The sequence below is a fragment of the Lissotriton vulgaris genome, chromosome 6 (assembly GCF_964263255.1).
Source record: "Lissotriton vulgaris chromosome 6, aLisVul1.2, whole genome shotgun sequence".
In the NCBI taxonomy this organism is placed as follows: domain Eukaryota; kingdom Metazoa; phylum Chordata; class Amphibia; order Caudata; family Salamandridae; genus Lissotriton; species Lissotriton vulgaris.
In genome coordinates this window covers 513,561,419-513,587,260 of record NC_141694.1, presented here as the reverse complement: position 1 = coordinate 513,587,260, position 25,842 = coordinate 513,561,419, and the positions used below count along the sequence as shown (strand labels likewise).

At 45.5% G+C, this 25,842-nt stretch overlaps 1 protein-coding gene across 7 annotated transcripts in view; it reads right to left on the bottom strand.

The window, feature by feature from the left end:
* Positions 1 to 25,842, bottom strand: part of MYO6 (myosin VI) — a 924,144-nt gene that overhangs the window by 467,643 nt on the left and 430,659 nt on the right. For all 7 annotated transcript variants that reach the window (XM_086926522.1, XM_086926523.1, XM_086926525.1 and 4 more), the window contains exon 10: positions 3,818 to 3,898. In XM_086926522.1, the coding sequence (XP_086782648.1) occupies positions 3,818 to 3,898 (81 nt within the window). The remainder of the gene's footprint in view (positions 1 to 3,817; positions 3,899 to 25,842) is intronic.

Sequence of the window (25,842 nt, the reverse complement as noted above, 5' to 3'; positions counted from 1 at the left end):
GGGGGTCATACGCAACACTGCCTTCTGCAGTGGCAGCAGCTAAACTCAGGATGCGTGGGTGTTGCAAACCGTCAAAGGTTTTCGCTTGGAATTTTATTCTCATCCTTTTCAGCACGATCTTCCAGCAGATCTCCATTTTTCCCTACAAGTTCGCAGTTTTATAACCAAAGAAATTGCAGAGTTGCTGCAGAAGCGCGCAATAGCTCCGTGCAACGAGGGGCCTCACGGCTTTTTCAGCAACGTCTTTATTGTGCAGAAGACAGGGGGTGGGAACAGACTTGTTCTGAACCTCAAAGACTTCAATCAGTTTCTTACCTACAACCATTTCAAGATGGAAGGGATCCATCTGTTAGCCGAGTAAAGGATTGGATGGTCAGGTTGGACCTCAAGGACGCCTACCTCTCAATTCCGATCTTCCCGCCACACCATCGCTTCCTCCAATTCTGATGGGACGGTCAGTGGTACAAATATTTGGCCCTTCCTTTCGGGCTCTCATCGGCTCCTTGGTGTTTCACCAAGGTGATGAAACCAGTGGTCGCACATCTACGGGAGCGAGGGGTATGATTGATAATCTATCTGGACGATATTCTGATCATGGCACAGAGTCCAGCGATGCTCCTTCAGCATTTGCGTCTTGCAACAAACCTACTCCAAAGCTTGGGGTTCGTGATCAACCTCGCGAAGTCAGTGGTTGTCCCGACTTAATTAATAGACTTTCTGGGTTTCACAATAGACTCCAAGGCAGCTCAGCTGTGCCTTCCCAAGGCGAAGTTGAGGGATCTCAAAAAAGAAATCCTTGCCTTACTGAGCAAGCAGACTGTCGTGCTCAGGGCCATTTCCAGAGTAGTGGGGGTTCTTGCCTCGTCGATTCAAGCAATATTTCCGGGTCCTCTGCATTACAGGGCCCTTCAGCGTCTGAAGATCAAGCACCTTCAGAGAGGGTTGTCTTACGCATACAACATACCATTGTCTCAGGAGGTCAGGACCGAACTACAGTGGTGGCTGGGCCAGGTAGACACCTGGAATGACAGGGCCATCTTCGGTTCCCAACCAGAAGTGGTTATCGAGTCCGACGCCAGACGCTGGGGCTGGGGCGCGCGTTGCGGCGACATCTCCACTGGCGGAAGATGGTCTCCGCAAGAGTTGTCATTGCACATAAACTGCCTGGAGCTGCTCGCAGGGTCTTTCACAATTCAGGCACTATCCCCAAAGCAGACCTCCTGTTGCATTCTTCTCTGCATGGACAACGTGTCCACAGTGCGGTATATCAACAAGTTGGGAGGCACGAGATCGTCTCTTCTAGTCGAAATAGCCAAGGACTTTTGGCATTACTGCCTCACTCACCAGATATCAGGGATTGAGGAGTACATACCAGGTAGCTGACTGAAATTCCAGACACCTCAGGGACTACAGCGACTGGGGTCCATTTCAGACGGACCTCTCCGCGTCGAGGCTCACGTGCCAGATCCCTCAATTCTTCAGCTGGAGACCGGATCCGATGGCACAGGTGACCAATGCTTTTCTCCAGGATTGTTCGGGCGAATTCAGTATGCGTTTCCCCCATTTTTGCTGATCCCCAGGGTGATGGCACAGGTGATCAGGCAACGGGCAGAGATAGTCCTGGTGACGCCGTGGTGGACGTCTCAGCCGTGGTTTCCGAAGTTGTTACAATGGAGTTGTGACCTCCCCAAGTTACTCCCAGAGTCGAACTTGCTGTTGCCGGGCCCTCTTCGGGAACGGCATCCCATGATTCTGGAAGGGCGTCTCACGCTGTTGGCATGGAGGCTTTCAGGGAACAGTGGCAATTGCCAGGAGTTTCAGACTAGGCTTCTGAGTTTATCAAGCAAGCCTGGGCACCTTCTACCAGAAAGCGCTACTCCTCAGCCTGGAAAAGCTGTGTGGATTGGTGCTTGGAACGACATTTGGATCCAGTGGGGGCAGAATTACTCCACGTGTTGAATTTCCTGTCGAACAAAGCGGCGGAAGGCCTGGCTTACTGCACAGTCAACAATTTTCGATCGGCCATTTCAGCGGGGCACGCGCTGGTGGATGGCAAACCGGTGGGTATGCACCCGGTGGTATGCAAACTCCTCAAAGGCATTAGGGTCACTAACCCACCGAAACCCAAGTATTCGGGTCTTTGGGACGTTTCATTAGTTATTTCATTGTTCAATCGTTGGCCTGTGAATGCTCTCCTATCTAGGAAGCAGCTCTCGGCCAAGTTGGCCATGTTAATGTGCCTGTCGTCGTGCAGACGTTCATCGGATGTAAGAGCACTCGACATTACAGGTAGAGTATTTACCCCAGAAGGGGTCTCTTTCACTATTACTGGACGTACTAAAATATTGTCTCGTCATTTTGATTGCAATGCTTTCCCAGAAAATGAGAAATTATGTGTGGTACAATGTTTAAAAACGAATGAGGACTGTACAAAAGTCTTGAGACCACAAGGTTGCTCTCAGCTGTTGATTGCACTGCAGAAACCGTTTAAACCAGTAACAGCTGCTACCATTGCCAGATGGCTTCGATTTATAATGCAAGAGGCTGGTATTGATATCCAAATGTTTGGTGCTCATTCTGTAAGGGGCCCTATGGCATCAAAATCATATATATTGGGTTCTAACATTCAGGACATTATGCGTTGTGCAGATTGGTCTTCTGAATCGACTTTTAAAACGTTTTATTATAAGCCGGTGGGTGATATTACCTCTGTGGTTTTTAATGAGCGTTAAACTAGCATAATCTGAAGCCTCCGGTCCTGTAATAGAATCAAAAATTTGCTAGCATTCGCGCCAAGAATTTTCAATTCTATTAAGGACACGGAGGCGAGGATTATCCCACCCGGCTTTATTAACAGTAAAAAAGCTTACCCACCCATGTTCACTGTTATGACAGATTGGCTTATACAGTGGTTACGGTTGTCTCATTTCCTTTATTTCAGGACCAGACAAGAAGTCTGAATAGGAGACCATGGACGGCACGAGTTTACGCTTGAAGATTTGTTTATTCTTCCACGTTGGAGGAGGTTTTGGACTTATTCATGTTGATGGTCGGACTTGCGTTCTCTGCAAAGAAAGAGGATGATGGGACCACGCAGAGGGTTGGTTCTTATGGACTATGGAGGCGTGGCTAATTTATATGCATCATGGGAAATGTAGTTGTTTATACAAGAAAATATGTGTTTTCATTGGCTGTTGTGTTTTGCAGTAAAGATAAGAGAAGCATAATCCTCGCCTCCGTGTCCTTAATAGAATTGAAAATTATTGGCGCAAATGCTAGCACATTTTTGATTCAGGTTCTAGTTGCACTGGATACAAATGTAAAAATCATGAAAGTAATTTGCACCCATTGTTTAACTTGTGTCCTGCTCTCTATGAGTGGAGTTCAGATAAACATGTTGCTCTGGATGAAATTCTTTTTTCCATTGTAATTTTTTCCACAGAGCACTGCGGCTCACTCAACTTTATCTCTTATTGACGTGTTCCCTGCTTTGTCTATGCCTACAGCTTTTTAACTTGTGCAGTCAAGACCGCATTGCTCCTGGCTCATCAAATGACCTCTTGTGCGGCTACTTGGAAATGAATGTTCCAAATTTCAGAGTTATTCACTTATCCCGATTGGCCTGTTTCTCCAATTGTTAGTTTGCTGTACTGGCCCAGCAACTTAAAAAAAATTTGTTGTATAGAAATAAACTGCAAACATTTTCAACCATGTCTTCTATAAAAGTGAAAGGCTTCACTACATAGGTTCTTCTTATAAACTGCACAAGCCCAATTCATATGTGTATGTTTTACAGTCATTAAAATGAATACTGTACCTCAGGACTCTTGCGATTCTGTAAAATCTTGTTGTCAGTTTCTTTATTGGCAAAGTACCTGGTGCAGCCACGATTCAAATACTACAAAAGGAAAATACAATTTAAAGTGTTATAGAACAGTGCACGATCCATTCAAGCATTCTATCTAAAAATAAATAGTATGTTTTCAACAATGAATCTTGATCGTAGGGTGATGTCATACATTAGTCACAGCATACAGCCTTCATCATCTGCTCTGTATTTCCGTGCTCTTCGATGCAAGAGTCAAATAGGCCATAAGGGGAATTAACTTTTGTTCTGTTATCAGACATCTCTGTATCCAGTTTTGAATATTTCACAAAGCACTGGTGTCCACAGTTGTATTTATTTTGTTTGCACTGCCCAAGTGTGTTACCCCCAACTTCAGAAGATTGAGCCTTAATCTAATATGAGAATGGAGACTTGAAACTCAATGCCATGTGAAGACACAGGATGTGCCTGGTTAATATGCACTGTTCGACAATTCGTGTAACTATAATCGTCTATCCTATTACCTCTCTCCTTTACCAGAGTGTATAAAGACTAAAGAGATCCATGCTATTGGAATAATGATACATGTACAAATGTGAGTTATCTGGCAAATGATGGGTTCGTTGCAGGGCCTTTTCGGTATACACATTTAACACGTCTGTTGTGAGGAGCAAAGCAATCCACATGGGTAAAAAAGCCAACAACAGTTGAAAGGAAATAAAGCTTTGCCTATCAGAATTCACCTAGGTACAGAACGTAGAAAAATGGAATGTAGGATGGACTTCATAATGTACTCATTTTAGCATGTGAGAGTTACATCCATGAACTTTAGAAGAAATCATTTACGTTTCACTAAACTATTGACAAATGTAGTTACGTTATCCAAAATATAACTAGTTCTGAGCTGTGGGATTAAATACAATTACAATTAAGTAAACAAACATAAACACCTCAAGGAAATGTGAATTTCAGTGATTTTTTCATTCTAATTTAAGTATTTAGTGAACAAATATAATTAATTATACAACTTTGGGTCCTGTGGAAGCAGCTGCACCTCTGGGTGCATTGAATAATGAATGATAGTGTTAAAACTAGGGTAGACGGTTTCTGTTACCTCCATGCAGGTGAACAATAAAGTTAATTTTTAGGTGACTGTTTTACTCTTAAACAACTCATAAACAGAGAGACAACAATAGCAACAGGAAAATAGGTAAAACAATTAACCTTGAGGCTTCTGTGTTGAAGATGTGTGCTTCTTTATTGTACGAAGGCAGAAAACAACAGCTCAGCCAACACTTTTCACCCTCAATATGGCTTCATCAAGGCATAAATAAATTGCACTCAATTAACTTTGTAGGCAAAACCGTCATTCAAAAGTTACTACAGCATATCACTAATCATGCAGTGTAGTTGGAAGAATCACACCTACCATCTAGACGTGACGTAAGCCTAGCACGGTCCTAAGTTACCGGGACACAATGCTAGTTCCATAGAGGAGTAGGGATCAGTCTGTTCTGTCCCGTGGTCCTAAAATCGTTCAGAATATGATAAAAACATGTATTTTGGCTGAACACGGCTTGGGTACCAAACCATATCTCTTTGACCTTAGGGATTTTAGGACTACTGATGAAGCCCTGTTGAGGGTTGGCTGCGATTTTGTTTTCCGACTTTGTACAATAAAGAAGCACACATCTTCAACACAAAAGCCTCAGGATTAATTGTTTTCCTTATTGTGTTGTTGCTATTATTGCCTCTCTGTTTATGAGTTGTTTATCATAGGGTATGGTCTATGAGCAGCGGGCCATTGAGGTGGACAGCATTGTGAATTATTACTTTATTGTACTTTGATGAGACGCATAGGGCAGTGCGGCTTTAATTTCCTTGGCTGCTTAAGGTAATTTGATCACTGCTTTACTCTTAGTCCACAGGTTCCCTCCCATTTTCAACTTGTGAGTACCTTGTCACTTACTGTTAATTCAGAGTTATGTGCATACAAGAATAATACACGCCCCATCCTGTCCCTTTGAAAATGTGGAATCTAGAATATCCCTTCTTGGAAAAAAAAGTAATTTAGTTATGTGTGTTTGGACAATGGCTAATGGGTCAGTAGGACAGCATTCACACGAAAAGTGTTTGCAAGTTCACTTTCCCTCTAACCACTTTTTTCCCAACCCTGGAAGAAGTTTTATGTCTGCCATTTTCAGGAGTAAATTTCCAACTTTTCTCAGTATGTGAAAAGATTAGAGAAGAGTTGGTGAAAACCCTTAAAACATGCACGTTAGTAGGTTTGTACAGACTCAAAAGGGCATCCCAACTCTGGAACTGATGCTTACCTTCAGCACCAGTATGTAGATCAGTGGCAACATGGCAACATAAGGGAATTGCTAGTATTCAAACCCCACTATGGAAGGAGCCCTGGCGTAATCAGAGAAGCTATTTTAGAGCTCCTATATAATGAGAGTGCTGCCATAATTGGTCACCGCAATACATGACACAAAAAGGGACTAGTGGATTTTGATGCAGGACAAGTAGATTTATGAAGTAACCTGCCCCATGGACAAGTAGATATTGTATTAAATTCCACACCACTGCGATCACTGCAAAATTAGTAGGCTAGCAGTAACATGCCATACTATAAGGCCTATTTGCACAGAGCTACTGGTAACCAGCAGAGTAGGTGGCTCACCACCTTGGATTTGACCACTGAAAATAAGATTACTGCTGTCAGTACCAATCTGTTTTCGGTCAAGGAATGAATTGGACATGTGCCACAGGGCATTGATAAAAAGATCCAAGCAGTGCTTCCACCAGCTGTTGGTGGTGAAAGTAAATTGGCAATGGGGCAGGCAAAGGAGCATGCCACCAAAGATTGTTATTGATTAGAACATAAACATTATTATAAGAGAGCTTGTTGCTCAATGAACTACAGATAACTGTCATCACTGCTCAGAAAAAATATCTAATATTCCACATTTAAAATGATATTCTGCCCAAGCTTCCATAAACAATTCCCATGCCAACCGATCAGCTATCTATTCACCAAGAACAACACTTCTATAACATCAGAGACTTCCGTAGGAGTCAGTTGCTAATGCTTTGCACCTTAAGACCATAAAGGGACTTACATAAGGTCAAGCAGGTTTTGAGGGCTTTGTTCTTAAAGTGCAGTTGTAGGTTCATCTGAGCAGAGAGCTATTTTTTACAGCTGTCAAATGTCTGCTGAGGAGAGTATCCACCAACATATTTGTTATTCACCATGCAGTTAGATAACGTGTGATAAAACCCAGCTCTCAGTGTATTGTATTTGGGGCATGCTAAGCGTGTTGCAGGCTAACACTTTCTATTAGAGTCAGATAAGCTTTGTGGCGGACATTAAATTGGATACATTTCAGGTATACAATAAAAGCGAAAGAAACTAAATACCACCACACAACACGCCATTTCATGCATGCTCTTCAACACCCACTAGCTCACCAAACATGCCCAGAGATGTGGAACCTGCTGAACGACCACACTCTGGACCTCTGCTTCCTCATGGAAACATGTCTAAACTCTACCTCTGCACCAGACATCCTAACAGCCATCCCTGGCAGCTACAAAATTGCCTCGAAAGAACTTCAGCACAGTCCCAGAGGTGGAATCACCATTATATTCAAAGATACCATCAGCTGCACCACCTACACGGACACCCCCAACAGCTACATGGAACACCTCACGTTCAAGATCTCAATCACAGCCAAGTTCTCACTGTGTGGAACCCTTATATACACACCACCAGGACCCTGAACCAATTTCGCCAGCCACATCACCCCTCATCATAAACACCAGCACCTTCATCTTCCTCTGAGCCCTTCAATTTCACCTAGAAGCCCCCATTGACCCAAACTCTATAACCCTTCTAGTAAACTTTGAAAAACTCGGCCTCACCCAGCACATTACCAAACACTGCACCTATTGGACCCGATTTTCTTCTCAATTAGCATCATCAAAGTTGACAAGTCAGCAACTATGACCTGAGCAGACCACACCCTCTTGAGTTTCTGGATACCCATCCCACACCATATCGGACCTACCACCACCTGAACCACCATTGCAGCTGGAAAAGATCTCAAAAGAGGAGTGGTCTTCCGGCCTCTCTGAGCATTGGTCCGAGCACAGTAGCTACTTGCTGGAAGCCATCAAAACCTCAACAGCTGGATCACCACATGCCCCGACATCCTGGATCCCTTCAAGTGCAGCACAACAAGAGCCCAACCAAAGGTCAACTGGTACACAGAGGACCTTAGGCTGACTAAATGCAACTGCAAGCAACTGGAGCCCAAATGTAGAACACATTGAGACACCATAGATGAAGCCATCTTCAAATCAGCTCTAAGATGTTACCACCAGAAAAATGCAGAACACCAAGTGCACAGCACTTGCAAATTCGCATTGACGCCAGTACTAACACCAGAAAGAAAATCTTCACCATTATCAAAGATTTCACCACGCATACTACCGCCTCAAGTAACATCACCCCCTCACAAGAGCTTTGCAACAAGATCTCAGAATTCTTCTGTAACAAAATAACCTCCAAATATAGCAACTTTGACAACTGGGCCCTGTCACTGATTCAACTCAAGTTCCATCATGGCCGACAAACAAACCTTGACCTTGTAGTCTGCTGTCACCACCGTAGAAATAACTGCTACCATGAAGACCACCAACTTGAGGGCTCCATCTGTGCGTGCCCCCAACATGCCTTCATCAAAGAACTACTACCGATCAGCAAAGCACTAACACGCATCCTTAAAGTATCCATTGAGTCAGCCATGTTCAGAAGCATCTGAAAGCATGCCACGTTAATGACACTGCTCGAGAAACCATCCACTGACTTAGCCACGCTTAGCAACTACAGACCCATCACCCTCGCTCCGTACTTAGCAAAGTTCTTAGAGAAACTAATTAACCAACGCCCCACCCGACCACCTCAGCAACTACCAACTCCTCAACACCACAGAGTGTCAATTCAGGTCCAACTACAGTAGAGAATCAGCCCTCATCACTGCCAAATATGACATCTGCCAGATTTTTGACCGAGTAGACACAGCAGCCCTCATTCTCCTTGACATCTCTGCAGTATTTAACATGGTCCCACATTCCATCCTCACAAGGTGCCTGCACAAGATAGGCATTCAAGGACCCACTCTCTGCTGAATCTTCTCCTTCCTAATGGATAGACAAAAGCTTTCTGTCTGAGACCTTATTCCTCAGAAGCCCGCAAACTCATCTGCTTAGTACCTCAAGGTAATTGCTCAGCCCTACAATTGTCGACACATATGTTATCTCTCTGGCCAATGTCACCTGTGCACACAACATGCTCTCCTACACATATGACACACAACTCATACTCCCTCACTCAGACAAGACCCCCAACACAAGAAACAAGTTCACCGCCTGCTGATCGAAGTTGGATACTGGATTAAAGACAACTTTTTTAAGCTCAACACCGACAAGGCAGAAGTAGTGATCTTCAGAAAGAACACCTCACCATGGAACTCTAACTGGTGGCTGACTGAACTCAGACTCACACCTATGACCCATGCCAGGAACCTCAGAACAATTATCGACAGCAAACTCAGCATGACCACACAAGTCAACGCTATCACTGCATCCTACTTACACACCCAGAAGATGCTGAGGAAGTTCTTCAAAGGGTTCCCAAGCAGTACATGTAAAACTCAAGTCAAGGCACTCAAGTCCTAGTCACCAGCAAGTTGAATAATGATAACACACCCTCTACACCGGGATCACCAACCAACTCAATAGAAAACTACAAACCATCCAGAACTCAGCAGCCAGACTCATCTTCAAACCTCCACACAGAACTCGCTTCACATCACACCACAGGGATTTACACTGGCTTCCGAAACACAAATGTGCACAATTCATACTCCTCACACACACATTCAAGGCACTACACAATTCAAGTCCCACCAACCCGAACAGTTGCATCTCTTTCCACCAACCACCCAGACAACTCCACTCCACAGAACTCCTACTTGCACACATCCCATGCATACAAAGAACCAGATTAGAAGGAAGTGTACAAAAATAAAATTGGTTCTGTCGGGTGAGTATTATTTCTTCAAGCAATTGGACTAGCCAAGAGTCTATTCATAGAACGACAAGTTAATCATAATAACTACAAACACAAACCATATGGGGTATTCCAAGAGCTTTTATAAATTGCATCATTTATAAATACCCTAGTTAAATTTGCAAGGCTGTCAAAAACACACAGTGACAAGTAGCATGTGACAAGGTGACATTTGGTGCACAGTGATATAGTGATGGTGTAATATATACAAAGGTGTATGGGGGGGAAAAGCAGGGTAAGAGATGGCCAGAGAAGCAAATATTTCAAGTAACTCTGTGGACTGAATGAATAAGTCTCATCGCAGAATATTTTGGCGGGTCCAAGGGATATATTGTCGACGTTTCAACCCAGGGTCTGCGCTATCGGGAGGTCAGTGCGGGTCTTCATCAGGACTTGGATAAGGAATTAACAGCCTGTTGGTATTAAAATTAGTGGTCAGGTTTGTGTTTGGATGTGTAGTGCCAAAATCAATAATGTACCACACACGTTGGTAAAGACTCACCTAAGCAAGCCCAGGTGGGCTCATGGGGTATGGCACCATGAATATCACTTTCAATGATGGGGCTGGTATCCTAGCGGGAGTCGGGTGTCTCCTTCATACAGTAAAACCAATAGAAAAATGGGTGTGATAATTACTCTCCCATTCTCCTTGTCCCCATTGATGGTCATGACAAACGCTTGTGGGGAAAACTCACCTAGATTCAATAAGTGGTGAGTCGGTGTGATTTCAATCCTAAAGTAGGCTCTGTTGGGAAAGGAGAATGTAATTAATCTATTCCATTTGGATTTAAACAAAAAATTGAGCAGTTCCATGATAGTATTTATGCCCCGTGGTCTGCTCACCTTCTGTTAGTTGTTTCTTTAAGGTTGCGTGGCATACAATTTCTTCCTGTCGCTGCAGCACTCAGTGTCGCTTTGCAGAGGGTTGGTGAAATTATCCATTTAAACCTTTTTGCCGTGCACGAGGAAGTTACGCACGGGGAGAATGCGTCTGCCGGTTGCTAGGCGATCGGCTGGGCGTAGCCTCTCTAACTTTCATTCGCTGACGTGCCGGGTTGCACATGGGACCGGCCAGCGCTCACGGCTGCTATCGGCCGCGAAAGGAACAGGTTCCAGTTGTTAAAGGTTATACGAGGTTCAAAGTGAAGGGGGATTATCAGTGGGTGAATTATAAATAGCATTTCAATTCGTAAGCATTATATACAGTGAAGATAAAAACAATTAAAATAATGCGTTGTGTGTCAATATATACAGTGTGTTTCGGATTACTCCACGATGTTGTTACATTTGTTGATATGCGTCCAGTATATAACAAAACATTACTCGTAGTTACGCAACATTTACAAGAGTATGTTCTACAGAGAATTCGATTTTGGTTATGTCAATATACATTCAGTCTGTGTCTAAGCAATGTTGTGAAACACATATGGATGTGGCCAAAATATTGTCAGATTTAGTCGTGTAATGCACAACGGAGGTATGCTCTCAGAGTCTTGACGCTTAGTGTACATAATATCTACAGTGCAATATTTAGGGGTAGAGAGTCCCCTATTCAAAGCATTTCTCGAATGATTAAGGTCCTTCAGCACAGGTCATGCAATTGCATAATTACATGTGTGATAAACGATGTAGTCTGAGGCCTAATCATGGAAATGCATGTACATTTTCTCTAATGTGACATTCAAAGTGAAATTATTTACAGTGTTATAACAAAAATTGATAATGTATGCATAATATTCTGGGGCAATATATCATGCGTTATGTTCTCCAAGTTGTGTTGCTCTTCATGCAGAATGGTTGAACTACTGTGGGAAGGGACCGTGTAGTTACAGCTGTCCCTTTTGTCTAGAAGTTTCCTCCATTTCGTTCAACCCAGTCTGTACAGAGTTGAGAGAATTGATCCATCTACACTCTTTGTAGTTCAGGGCCATTGCGAGTGAACCTCCTTAGCGTTGGGACTGATATTCTCTATAACCCACCATTTCATATTCTCTGGAGAATCTTTGTGCGACGTAAAGTGTTCGACCATGGGTGAACCCTGTGTTTTGCATCTTATTCTGCTCATATGTTGTAGGATTCTAGCCTTTGCTTTCTGGGTGGTTTGGCCTACGTATATTAAGGCACAGGGGCAGAGAATTGTATATATCACATGTGAGCTGTTGCACTTTGTAATGTGTGGAAATGTATAAGTTCTATTGTTGTATGTGAAGATTGTTCCTTCCTGACACAGGTCGCAAGCTTTGCAATGTCCACATCCGTGGTGGCCAGTCACGGGCGGAAGGCCCAGGTAGCTTATTAGGTCTTGTTGCTTCGGTGGTTCCAGGAAGGCTCTGATAACAGTATCCTTAATGTTTCTTCCCCTCTTGAAGGCGAACATGGGGTCTTGGTTAGTATGTAACTCACTTGCAAACAAGTTCCAATATTTCTTTATGATTTTTTTTAATGTTGTTACTCTTGGTATTGAATGTTGTAATGCAAACAATATTGTTTGAATCCCGAGGTCTTTCCTTGACCTCGAGCAGTTGGTCTCAGGGGCAGTATCAAGCTCGTTTTTTGGCATGTTTCAGTAAACCGGTCGGGTATCCTCTTTCCTGCAAACGGGTTGTCAAGATTTCGGACTCTTTGAAAAAGTCTTTCCTTCTGGAATAATTTCTTTTCGGCCTCAAGTACTGCCCATAAGGCAAGTTGTCCCTCAGGTTGCGGGGATGATGTGAGTCATACATGAGCAATGTGTTTCTTTTCATTGGCTTACGGTAGAGGTCACAGTATAGTAAGCCATCCTCAACTCGGAATGTTAGGTCCAAAAAATCTATTGCTTCATTATTGCTTGTCATGGTGAATTGGATATCCCTATTTCTGATATTCAACCATGAGTGAAAATCCATCAGCTCATTTGTATTGCTGGACCACACCATTATCACGTCGTCGATATATCTTTTCCAAACCTCAATCCTGTTGAGGTATGGATTCAAATGACTGTACAGGTGTTCCTCTTCGTAGTGGTACATGAAAATGTTCGCTAGACTTGGTGCATAACTGGCTCCCATCGCCACTCCTTTGCACTGGTAGTAGAACTGTCTTCTGAACACAAAATAGTTCTTTTTCATTACAATCTCAAGTAGTGAAATCAGAAAGTTTGTTGGGATCCAGTGTGGTGTGGGTCGTGAATCCAGTGTGATCCTGATTACCTCCAAGGCTTTACCTTGTGGGATTGATGTATACAGCGAGGACACATCTAGTGTTACCAGTATCTGTGTAAGGCAATCAAAAGTCTGGTCTTCCAGTAGTTGTATTATGTGCATGCTGTCTCTCACAAAAGATTTTGATTTGGGGACCCAAGGTTGGAAAAAATGGTCAATGAATTGGTTCAACTGTTCCAAAATCGAACCACAACCAGACACAATATGTCTGCCTGGCGGCTTCTCTAGCGGCGTGTACACCTTCGGTAAAGTGTATAGAGTAGGAAACCTTGGTTCCTTTTTGTTTAGGAATTCGTATTCGTGGGGACTCAGAAATCATTCTTCCAATCCGCCTTGGGTTACCTCTTCTATCAGGATTTTGAGATCTGGAGTTGGGTCCCGAGGGGTTGGTTGGGAGCTCTCGAGGACCGCCAATTGAAGTTCTACCTCTTCTACATAGTCATTGGTGTTTTGTAGGACCACCGCACAGCCCTTATCCGCTGCTTTGATGATGATGGAGTCATTTCTACCCAGGGAGTTAAGTGCCGATTTTTCTTCCTTACTGATGTTCTATTGTATGTATTTTCTTTCATCCAAGAGTTGCATAGTTTCTTGGAGAACACTTTTCTCAAATGCTAGTATTTTGTCACTCATCAGAAATGCTGCTGGTGTAAATGTAGAGGCAGTACTGAATGTAGTTGCAACCCCTAAATATTGCACTGTAGATATTATGTACACTAAGCTTCAAGACCCTGAGGGCATACCTCTGTTGTGCATTACACAACTAAATCTGACAATATTTTGGCAACATCCATATGTGTTTCACAACATTGCTTAGACACAGACTGAATGTATATTGACATAACCAAAATCGAATTCTCTGTAGAACATACTCTTGTAAATGTTGCGTAACTACGAGTAATGTTTTGTTATATACTGGACGCATATCAACAAATGTAACAACATCGTGGAGTAATCCGAAATACACTGTATATATTGACACACAACACATGATTTTAATTGTTTTTATCTTTACTGTATATAATGCTTACAAATTGAAATGCTATTTATAATTCACCCACTGATAATACAACCCTTCACGTTGAGCCTCAAATAATCTTTAACAACTGGAACCCGTTCCTTTTGTGGCCGATGCTCAATTTTTTGGTTAAATCCAAATGGAGGAGACTAATTACATTCTCCTTTCCCAACAGAGCCTACTTTGGGATTGAAATCACACAGACTCACCACTTTTGAATCTAGGTGAGTTTTCCCCACAAGCATTTGTCATGACCATCAATGGGGACAAGGAGAATGGGAGAGTAATTATCACACCCATTTTTCCTTTAGTTTTACTGTATGAAGGAGACACCAGACTCCCGCTAGGATACCAGCCCCATCATTGAAAGTGATATTCATGGTGCCATACCCCGTGAGCCCGCCTGTTCTTGCTTAGGTGAGTCTTTACCACAGTGTGTGCTACAGTAATGATTTTGGCACTACGGGGCGTGGCTTAGACGTCGACCGGAATGGCCGCGCTAGGCTAATACTCTCCCGGTCCATGTAACCCATCCGGACACTGCCTTGGAACTAATGCGGCCCAAACCCGATGAAAGGCTGGCGGAACAGTAAGGCACCGGCTGGGCGAGCTGGGGACTGGCGCCTGGCCCTGATTACGGAGATATTCTTGGCAGAGGAGCAGCGGAGCGAGTTCACACACCACAGAAAATGGTGGCCTGACGAGAGCTGCAACCCTTGTTCCCTGGCGGAGTGGAGGAGCGGCGCTATACACCCAGTGCTGGGCGGTGCTGTGAGTGGAGGCGACGGACCGGGGTAACCAGAGCCGAGCCTTGACTGGCGGGTGGTACCTTGTGACACTGCGGCGACATTGGACCTTCGGCGCGGGACCCGCTCAGAAGGCCACCGCGACTCCCTGCAGCAGCGGGGCCTCTGCAGCGGCGCCCGCAGGCGCTGGCTGGGCCGAGATCACGACCTTTGGCAGCCAGCTGCCCTGACACTCCTGTACCCTTTGTGGCTGTGATAGGAAACCAAGGGTGCGGTGGGTCTCCTCCTCTACCCCCCTTTCCCTTGGGCCTCCAAATAGCGGGGAAGCCCGCGGGCTTTGCTCCTCCTGGTGCAGCGTCAAACTGCCTGCCCTGCCGGCTCAACGGCGAGCCCCCTCCACCATTTTGCAGGCCTTAATGAGACCCTACATCATTCCTCGGTACTGGACCTCATGTTGAGCACGACATCTGCATCGCTAAGGAAATAACTGGGCAATGCGCTAGAGAGTCATTACAAGCCAGAACGTAACTTTTACACGCGCAGATCCACTATTGTGTACCTATTTACACACACTGCGCCTTCGCGGGCAGAGACTGGCGGAGGGGCCTGGTCGGCATTGACGCTACGCTTAGTGTCGCTGCAGGGGTATTTTGTCACAGAAGGCTAATCCCCCACTGAGAGTGCTCCACTGAAACGCTCCGAGTATCACCTTCTATAAGGTCCGCCGTGGCTCTCGCTGCATGGGCCGCAAGACTCTGATACAGCGCCAATTCACACCAGGCTTTGTGGTAGAACTCGCACATAGGTCGCTAGGGCCGAGAGCCAACCCAGGCCTTCCACCCAGACCCATCATAGCCAGGATAATGAACTTTAGAGACAGGGACACAGCGCTGACTATGGCCCGTGAAAAGAGCGACCTCACATGGCAGGGTTCCAAGCTGTCCCTGTACCCAGACTTCACTGCTATGGTGCAAGACGCTAGGAGGAAATTCCAAGAAGCTAAGGCTACGCTCAGAAACTTGGGTCTAAAATATGGCATGCTAAATCCTGCCAGATTAAGGGTGGAAGTCAATGGACCTCCCGAATATTTGAGAACCCAACGGAGGTGCAAGAATTCTGCCACACATATAAACTCAATAAAAAGAACAGCTCCGATGCTGCAACCTCCTCCTCTCCGCATAGTGGGTCGGATGCCAGCGCAGACCTGTTCTTAAGCTCGGGAAATGGTTGAATGTTTAATTTGCATTTGGTATTGTCTGAAGAAAAGAAAGCATTATCAGTCATTGGTTACTGGTCCGTTGGATAGTGTATGTCCCAACCTTTGGTGTACACCTAATATCGATTTTTGGTTGAGACAACATGTACCCCATTAGAATGGTTCTCCAAATGTTTCAAGGTTTACGGGTGCCATGCAATGTACCTGGGAAATGGGGTTTGCCTCTCCGAATGGGCTGGGTGGGGGGTGTTGGGAGGGGTGTTAGAGTTCAAGCTTTGCACTTAGTTTATGTTAAGCCTAATCACAGTCATTTTTGCAGGGTACAAACTTGGGTCATCCGTCAATATTGTACAAGACACGCTGTCATCGCACATTTAGGCCACAACTCCGGCCTCTCAAATGTGACTTTAGCCACATGGAATGTACGCAGTTTAACCGACATCCCCAAAAGGAGACAGGTGATACACTATTTGATCCGCCACAAGGTGGACATCGCCTTTCTTCAAAAGACATCTTCCCCCTGGTGATTGGTCCCGTTTTGCACACTGTTACTTTGCTAACTACAGCAGCTACGCTAGGGGCACGGCCATTCTCATTCATAAACTAATTCCCTTCAAATACCACTCAACCGTATATAATGATGCCGGCAGATTTGTGATTGCGGAGAGCACACTATTCAACCATAAGATTGAGCTGGGAGGTATATATGGTCCCAACATTGACTCTCCTGATTTTTTCATGCCCTCCATTCAAAACTGCTACAATTAGGCTCCAAACCCATTCTTTTGAGGGGCGACTTCAATGTCACACTCGACCCGGCATCTGACAGCACATCTTCAGCCCCAGACCCTAAACCCAGAGCACGCAGAGCCCTGCACTCCATGTGCAATCACCTCACATTACTAGACCTGGGATGAATCCGTGACCCGGTCCACACCACATTTACACATTACACCAGCGTCAGGGACACTTGGACATGGCTTGATTATTGGTTGGCCTCTCCTGAACTTTCTAGATCGTTCCACAGAATAGAGACATTGCCCAGGTCATATTCAGATCACTCCCCTGTAATACTGGATCTTTTGGTTCCTCGCCCTGAAGGGTTTGAAAGGCAGTGGTGATTCCCAAACCGTGCTTGTTTGGGAATCACCCACGTGCTTGGGAATCACGTGCTTGTTGTTGTTGTTGTTGTTGTTGTGCCCTAGATGACGAAGTGTTTAAGCAAGAACTCTATGTAGCCATAGAGGACTACTTTGAATTGAACACTGGCTCTGTGGATTCTGAGGCGGTACTATGGGAGGGATTTAAGGCCTACATGAGGGGGATATATATCTCAAAGAGTTCTGGGGTACTTCACGACATACATGGCACACTTTCCCGTTTAGAGAAGGAACTGATTACACTGGACACTGCTCAGACAACAACTGCCGACCCAGGTTACACCATGAAACGAGCAGCGCTGCCATTAGAGTATAAAGATGTAGCAGACAGGGAAATACTTTACATGGGGAAATATCATAATGCCAAAGTTTATGGAGAGGGGGATCGCCCTGGACGAGTTGTAGCACAAATGCTCTGACCTCCCTACGCGAAATCGTACATCACGGAACTCTACTCCACATCAGGGACTTCACTCACAGACCCACTGCTGATACAGAAGTAATTTTTAGCTTACTTTAAGGCTCTATACACATCCAGACTAGGGCAGGACCGTTCCGGTCAAGAATCGTACCTTTCAGAGATAGCATTGGTATATTTGGAGAAATTTATGCAGGATTTATTAGCGGAACCCATCACAGCGGACAGCATAAATGAAGCCATTGCAGCCCTAAACCCATCCACAGCCCCCGGGTTGGATGGAGTTACAGGTGAATTCTACAAAACCTATAAAGACCTGTTAGTCTCTCGACTGTTAAATGTTTATGCTGAAGCTCTAGAAACACAACAGCTCCCTCCTACCCTACGAGAGGCTGTTATTATTCTGCTCCCTAAACCTGGCAAGGATCCACTGCACTGTAGTTCCTATAGACCCCTATCACTGTTAAACTTAGATTATAAAATTCTTGCCAAGGCACAAGCGTGCCGCCTCTCACTACTTATGGAATCTATAATATCCCCTGCACAATTAGGTTTCAATCCTCATCGGTCTACCGCCTTCAACCTCCGCACCCTATTTAACATCTTACACAGAATAAATCCTGATGTTCCCGCAGCCGCAATCCTACTAGACACCGAAAAGACGTTTGACTCCTTGCAATAGCCCTTTTTTCTTTCCATAATGCAAGGCATGGGAATGCCACAGGGATTCATTGCCACCACGGCTTTGTTATATGCACAGCCAACAGCTTGGCTGCGGCTGAACGGCACCCTATCGACCCCCTTCACACTATCACGTGGCACTCGTCAGGGCTGTCCCCTCTCCCCTTTATTGTTCATTCTAGCAATGGACCCACTGATAAGACTTTTCCAGGAACAACATTTACACACGGGCCTGCAATTCAAAACAGGTCTGCTATTGGTTTCCCTATATGCTGATGACACTATCCTATACGTTTGAGATCCTCAAACAAACCTGGACCCTCTCCTCAGAGAGATTCTCCGATTTGGCACCTTCGCAGGGCTAGGGATAAACTGGCATAAAGTCAGTTATATTCCCCCTCACGGCTAGCACAACCCGCTGGGTCCATGAATTCCCTTTGGACTGGTGCGAGGACTCGGTAAAATACTTGGGGATACATATACATTTAGACACGGACCGGATTATATGCCGAATTACAGAGTTGCCATTTCTGACCTGGAAACGCAAATTGACTCCTTGCTCAAACTTCCCCTTTCCATGGCGGGATGAGTAGCACTGGTAAAAATGATTGTACTCCCAAAATTTGTATATTTGTTCCACAAAATAACAATTCCACTCACTAATAAATTTTTCAATACTCTGAGGTCGCACTTGATTAGACTGGTATGGGGCGACAGAACACCCAGGGTAAAATGGGAGGTAATGACACTTCCCTGCTATAGAGGAGGTTACGGGGATCCCGAATTGTCAGTTATTCTTTCTGGCCGCCCAATGCAGTTTCGCACAAACATGCTACCACCTAGACGCAAGGATTACATACCTACGCCCAGAATCTGATTTTGTTTAACCTAACACACTTGCTACCATACTACCAAATGGTATCCCTAGAGTCCCCAAAGACATACAGCCAGTCTCTACCACCAGCTGGGCATGGTTTAAGCTGCGCCATATCACATGCACACAAACATTGTATTCCTCCTCTCTTCCGCTTCCTAATGCCACTTTCCTTCCTATAACTGCTGAAAAGCTGGTACAAAAGACTTGCACTAAATTTAATATTGCCATGATGGCAGACCTCTATCCAGCTGGCCATATTTTTGTCCCAGAGGATATGTCTACCTTTTCAGATGCTACGTTCATGGACAAATTTGTTTTGGCCAGATTACGTTCTGCCCTGTGAGCCCAGCTTCCTGAATATCCGCTAGAACCTCCCTCATTTTCCCCACTTACGTTGGTGATAGCTAGCAACAAAGGACTTCACATTATATCTCACATCTATAGGGCGTGCTCTGACCTGGTCCCAGTGGATGATAACAGACTGCGTAGTGCATGGTAATTGGACTTTGGCAACCCTATCACTGATGAACAATGGGTAGCCTGCTGCAGAGTTAATAAAACAGTATCCCGGAACAGCAGGCATAAATTGATACACTTTAAATTTCTACGTAGAATTTATATTACACAGGCCCGAATACACAGAAAAGATCCCGCCGGACCGCTTTGCTGCCGGCGCTGTCAGGCCCCGCAGGCTGACTTCTCACATCTCGCATGGACATGCCCTCAAGTCCACGCATTTTGGGTTGCTGTACATGAACTATTAAGCAAATGATCCAGATTCCTCTGGTGCCATTGCCCGGTATAGCCCTCCTGGGATATGTAGTTCAGCTCCCCCTGAAGGTGCTCAGATTCGTCGCTATGTCCCTACTCCTAGCTAAAAGAGAGGTAGCAATTTATTGGGGTAGCAGGAGGGTGCCGGCGGAATCTGGCAGGATCCAAAGCCTTTCGACCTGCTCCATGAAGAGCGACCTGTATGCGGGCACTATCCTGCCCTCCTCCAGGTGGAAAGACATATGGGGCCCCTTCCGAACTTTCCTCGCGACACATCAGCAAGATCCCCCCTCTCAACGGGAACAGGGTATTGAACCAACAGGAGTGGGTTAGAGGAATGAACCGCATTCATGTACGCTCCTTGACACAGCCCACATATATATAACAATTGGGCCCGTAGTGAATTCTGGTATATGTGGATAGAGGGGGTCTTGGGAGGGAGCAATTGGATCGAAACCATGTTGGACCGTTTGATGAAATTTCAATGTGTATCAAAGATGGTATTGTCATTACTTGATTGTTCAACTGTACCTTAATTGACCTATTATGCTGACTGTGTTCAAATGTACCCTATGTATACTGCGATTGTACTCGGTGCTCTGATTTGCTTTTCACAAAATGCTAAATAAAGTTTAAAAATAAATATATAAATGATTTTGGCACTACACATCCAAACACAAACCGGACCACTAATTTTAATACCAACAGGCTGTTAATTCCTTATCCAAGTCCTGATGAAGACCTGCACTGACCTCCCAATAGTGCAGACCCTGGGTTGAAACGTCGACAATATATCCCTTGGACCAGCCAAAAGATTCAGCGATGAGACTTATTCATTCAGTCCGCAGAGTAACTTGAAATATTTGCTTCTCTGGCCATCTCTTTCCCTTCTTTTCCCCCAATCACTTTTGTATATATTATACCATCACTTCATCATTGAGCACCAAATATCACCTTGTCACGTGCTAGTTGTCACTATGTGTTTTTGACAGCCTTGCAAATTGAACTAGGGTATTTATAAATGATGCAATCTATAAAATCTCTTAGAACACCTCATATGGTTTGTGTTTGTATTTATTATGATTAACTTGTCGTTCTATGAATAGACTCTTGACTAGTCCAATTGCTTGAAGAAATAATACGCACCCGACAGAATCAATTGTATTTTTGTACATGACTGCCCAGGTTCTGAGGGATACTGGGTTACTCCGTTGTTACTAATCTCAGATCAGAAGGAAGAGCGCTCTCTTACATCGCTCTAAAGCATGGAACAACTTCCCACTTCACATCAAAGCCTCCTTCTCTCTTGAATTCCAAAAGAAGTTAAAGTCCTGGCTTTTCAATTAACTAACCTCCCGCAGACAGTACTAGATGCACACACCTGCTCGGCACCAGGATACCCTTACTGTGATAGTGCGCTTTACAAATACACATTGCACAACACCAAAAGGAAAATGTCCACCATGTGCAGCGTGAAGATAGGAAAGGTGCCAATTCAGCCCTGATAGACACTGGAACATCTATGAACATCATGGATATACAACAGTTTGAAGGGTACACTTAGGCCAAGATATTTGCATATGGCAGCCAATGTCTGCTGCCATTAGCTGGGGTCATTGAACTGGTGGTGGCGACAGGAGTGTGCAAACCTGCTTTCTTTTCACATGAGAGGGGACAGGCACCCTCCTCAGCAGCCACGATGCAGAGGACTTTGAATTACCATTCTTTGCCCGGCACATCAAGGACACAGAGACAAACACAGACCTGAAGGACTTTCTGGGACAATTACATGGTCTCAGTTGCCTGAAAGACATGCATCATATTGATGAAACTATCCATCCTGTAGTCGTACACCACCATAGATTTTTTTTTCTACCAGCAGTCCTTTGGTTGAGGAGGAATTGTGCAAGTTGGAACAGCTGGATATGGTAGAGATGGTGAACTGGTTGACCCCATGGGTGTCCCCAGTGGTGGTGGCACCCAAGCCAAGGGACCCAGGATCCATCCGCCTGTGTGTGGACACGCGCCTCCCAAACTCTGCGATCCTCCGGCAGTGCCATCTCGCACCCACCATTGGCGACATTATATCAGACCTGAATGGCACGTAGTGTTTTTCAAAATGGAACTCAAATGCAGGATATCACTAGATTGTGCTGGACCCGGAGTGCCGCTACATAATTTTTTCCACCCACCTTGGGTTGAAGCAGTATAAACACTTAAACTTTGGTATGCCTTCAGCATCCGCAGTTTTCTTGAACCCAATTAGGGAAATGCTGACCTTAACATCAGTGATGACATTCAGATATCCTTCTGGACTATGGAAGAACACCTCAGAAAGCTTAGAGTCACACTAGCTCACCTAGCAGACCACGGAGTCATGCTGCATCAGACGAAATGTTTGTTCTTCAAACAACCCTGTGAATTTTTGGGATATTTATTCTCCAAGGATAGCCTTCAGATGGGTCTAAAGAAAACTGAGGACATCCGAAAGGAGCCAGTACTGAGGAGCGCACTGGCAGTTCAAAGCTTTCTTGGTATTGTCTCTTAATGTGGGCGATTTTTCCCATACCTGACCCCTTTTTCGGAACCTCCGAGGGCCTTCACGAGGATAGAAGCCAAGTGGGAGTGCAATACCTAGGCAGAGAAAGCATTCTGCAGGGTGAAAAATGCACTGCTGAGTGATGCACCAGTGGTGAGCTCTGACCCCCACAGCAACACAGAACTGGTGGCCAATGCCATCCCAATTGGATTGGGAGTTATACTACTACAAGAGAAGAGCAAAAAGGCATGGATCCCCATCATGTACGCCAACAAGGCTCTCACAGGTACTGAGCCCAGGTGCACGCAAATAGAAAGAGAAGCTCTGTTCATTTGGTCAGGGTGCCTTCAATTTCACCTATACCTGTGTGGAAGATGATTTACGGTGGTCACGGACCACAAACCATTAGTCCTGCTGTTCATGGGTACCTCACAGAATCCACCGCGAGGATCGAGAGATGGGCAGGCAAGCTGCATATGTATGTTTTTGAAATGACATATCGCCCAGGAGCCCTTATCCCGGCTGACTTCTTGCTGCAACAGCCTCAGAAGCGTGACACTGTGATCTGGGATGAAGATGAGTGGGCCGAGGACTTTGTCAGCATGGTTGCAGAAGACACTTGTCCCTGGAGATGAAGAAGAGATCCAGACACCCACCAACTCAGGCGCATGCTTACAGAAAACAATGGAGGGCCTACCCTGCACAGCGTGGGACAATTTCCTGGAAGGTGCCAGCGGATGGAACCACTCCGATAAACTAGTCATGTCCGACACAAACTCAGCCACACCACAAATGGGCTCCAACTGCAAGGGGGGCACCGATTAGCAGCCCAGAGAACCCTGTGGCACCAGGTAGTTGACCTGCCACACCAAGACCACAAACATAGAGCCAAGACCAAGGTGCAACTAAGGAGGAAAGAGTGATACAAAAGGGGATGATGGACGGAGCGTTTGAGCAAATCAAACACTCACCCCAGTCAACTGATCTGGGTTTAATCCATCACCATTCTTTAGCTCACTCAGCCACCCCAGTTCAGACATGGCCATATGCAAATCAGTCTGACCCTGTGCCTCATGGGAACAGTCCAGCTCGACCTGCCAAGCCATGTCTTCCCTGGACCGGAAACAAGCATCCTGGGACCGGTTTCAGATTCATAATCCTCATCAGCCAGGCTATCTTGAATCCAGTGGCCAAGTGAGCAAGGGACTCACGTCTGCGCATACCCTGCCAATTTAGGGCGAACAAAGCGATACAAAAGGGGATGATGGCCACTTGATTCAAGATAGCCTGGCTGATGAGGATTATGAATCCGCAACCGGTCCCAGGATGCTTGTTTCCGGTCCAGGGAAGACATGGCTTGGCAGTTCGGGCTGGACTGTTCCCATGAGGCACAGGCTCAGACTGATTTGCATATGGCCATGTCTGAACTGGGGTGGCTGAGTGAGCTAAAGAATAGTGATGGATTAAACACAGATCAGTTGACTGGGGGTGAGTGTTTGATTGGCTCAAACGCTCTGTCCATCATCCCCTTTTGTTTCGCTAAGGAGGAAAGAGTGGTTTCCTGGGATGGACCAGGTAGTGAATGACTCCATATATATACCGCCACTCATGCCATATGACTAATTGAGGGAATACGCCAGCATCCGCCTTCACGGAAGAGTTTCATCCCACCCATGGATTTATCCAAATATTCATGTTGGCAGTATTCTGAATAGGAGATCCACAGTTAGTCTCATTGATGACCATCCTAAATACCCGGATTTGATGTGATACACTCCACCTCATTCCAAGCAGTGCGGCTTGTGATGGAGAAGACATTTTTGGCTCACTGGAAGAAATCACGACCGACAATGGCCCACCATTCTGAGGTCAGGACGTTGGAGGCTATCTCAAGAGCATAAGAAGATCATTCCACAATGGCTACAAGCAAACAGGGGGGCTGAGAGATTTACGCGACCCCTAAACAAGGCGCTATGTATAGGGGTCGACCATGGAGAAGACCTTGAGGAGAGCCTCCATTGGTTCCTGAGGGCCTTCAGGTAAATGCCACACAGCACTACAGGATGTGCCTTGGCTGAAACCGCCAGCAAGAGACATCATCCCCAGCAGCTTTCGATGGCAGCCACCCACCATGGATGCTCAGCAGTGCCATCCAGTGCAAGATTAACGCAGAGCCACAAACTACAAAGCAAGCAAAGACCAGCAGGCTGTAGCCCCGATGCTCCATGTTGGAGACGTAGTCTTCATTAAGGATCAACAACCAGGCAACAAATTCCAGACATCGTTTGAGAGAGAGCTTTGACTAGTCATTGAGAGTCAAGGGTCCATGGCCTCTGCGGTCCATCAGGGAGGGAAAGTGGCCCGCAATGTATCTTGATTCAAAAAGGTGAGAGTCACAGTGAGTCCAGAACCACACAACCCACTGGAACAGCTGGAGTGGCACTTGAATGAGGGCGTTATCAACATCACTGCCTCGAGCGGATATACCCAAAAGATGCAATTTTGATCGAGATAGTAGTTTATCAGACCCTCCTGAACAAGTGGTGTGTGACACACCTCGAGTGGAATTGACCAACAGCAGGGGCTGAACCCAGGGGACAGGTCCAGGGCAAGCACATCCATGCAACCTTTGACCTAAAATGGATCCCAGCTGAGTTAAGACACTATGCATGGAGTTTAGGGTAGGAAAATCCTACCACTCGAACCGATGCTATCCTTGCAAACTAAATTGGAAAGTAATGCAGAGTACCAGCCTGCCTCTATATGGCCTATAGCCACTTCACATGCACCCTGTGGTCTAGGCTCAGCCTGAGGGGATAAATAAATGGGCTGTCGACCACTCATGGCTACTCTCCAATAGCTCATCAGTGCATGTGTGTACTTCACTGGGTTTCCCAGTGCAGTGGCGTAACAAAACATGAGGGGGCCCTCCTGCAAGATATGCTTAAGGGGCCACTCACATCCAAATGGGCTGAGGGTGCCCCCTCTAGTATGGGTAAGCCTTGGGGTACCTGCACCGCAGAAGCTGTGGGGACCTTTGTTACGCTCTTGCCCCAGTGCCCGGCCATAACCACAAGGCCTTAGCACCACTACAGTTAGCAGCTATAACAAAAGTTTTTGTTCCCACAATTAGTTGGCAAGGCACTCAAAAGTCAAGAATGGGAATGTAATAAGTAAGTATATTTTCCTTCAATGGCAAAGGATTCTCCAGCATTACAAGATAGGATCAACAAAAAACAGGAAAATCAACA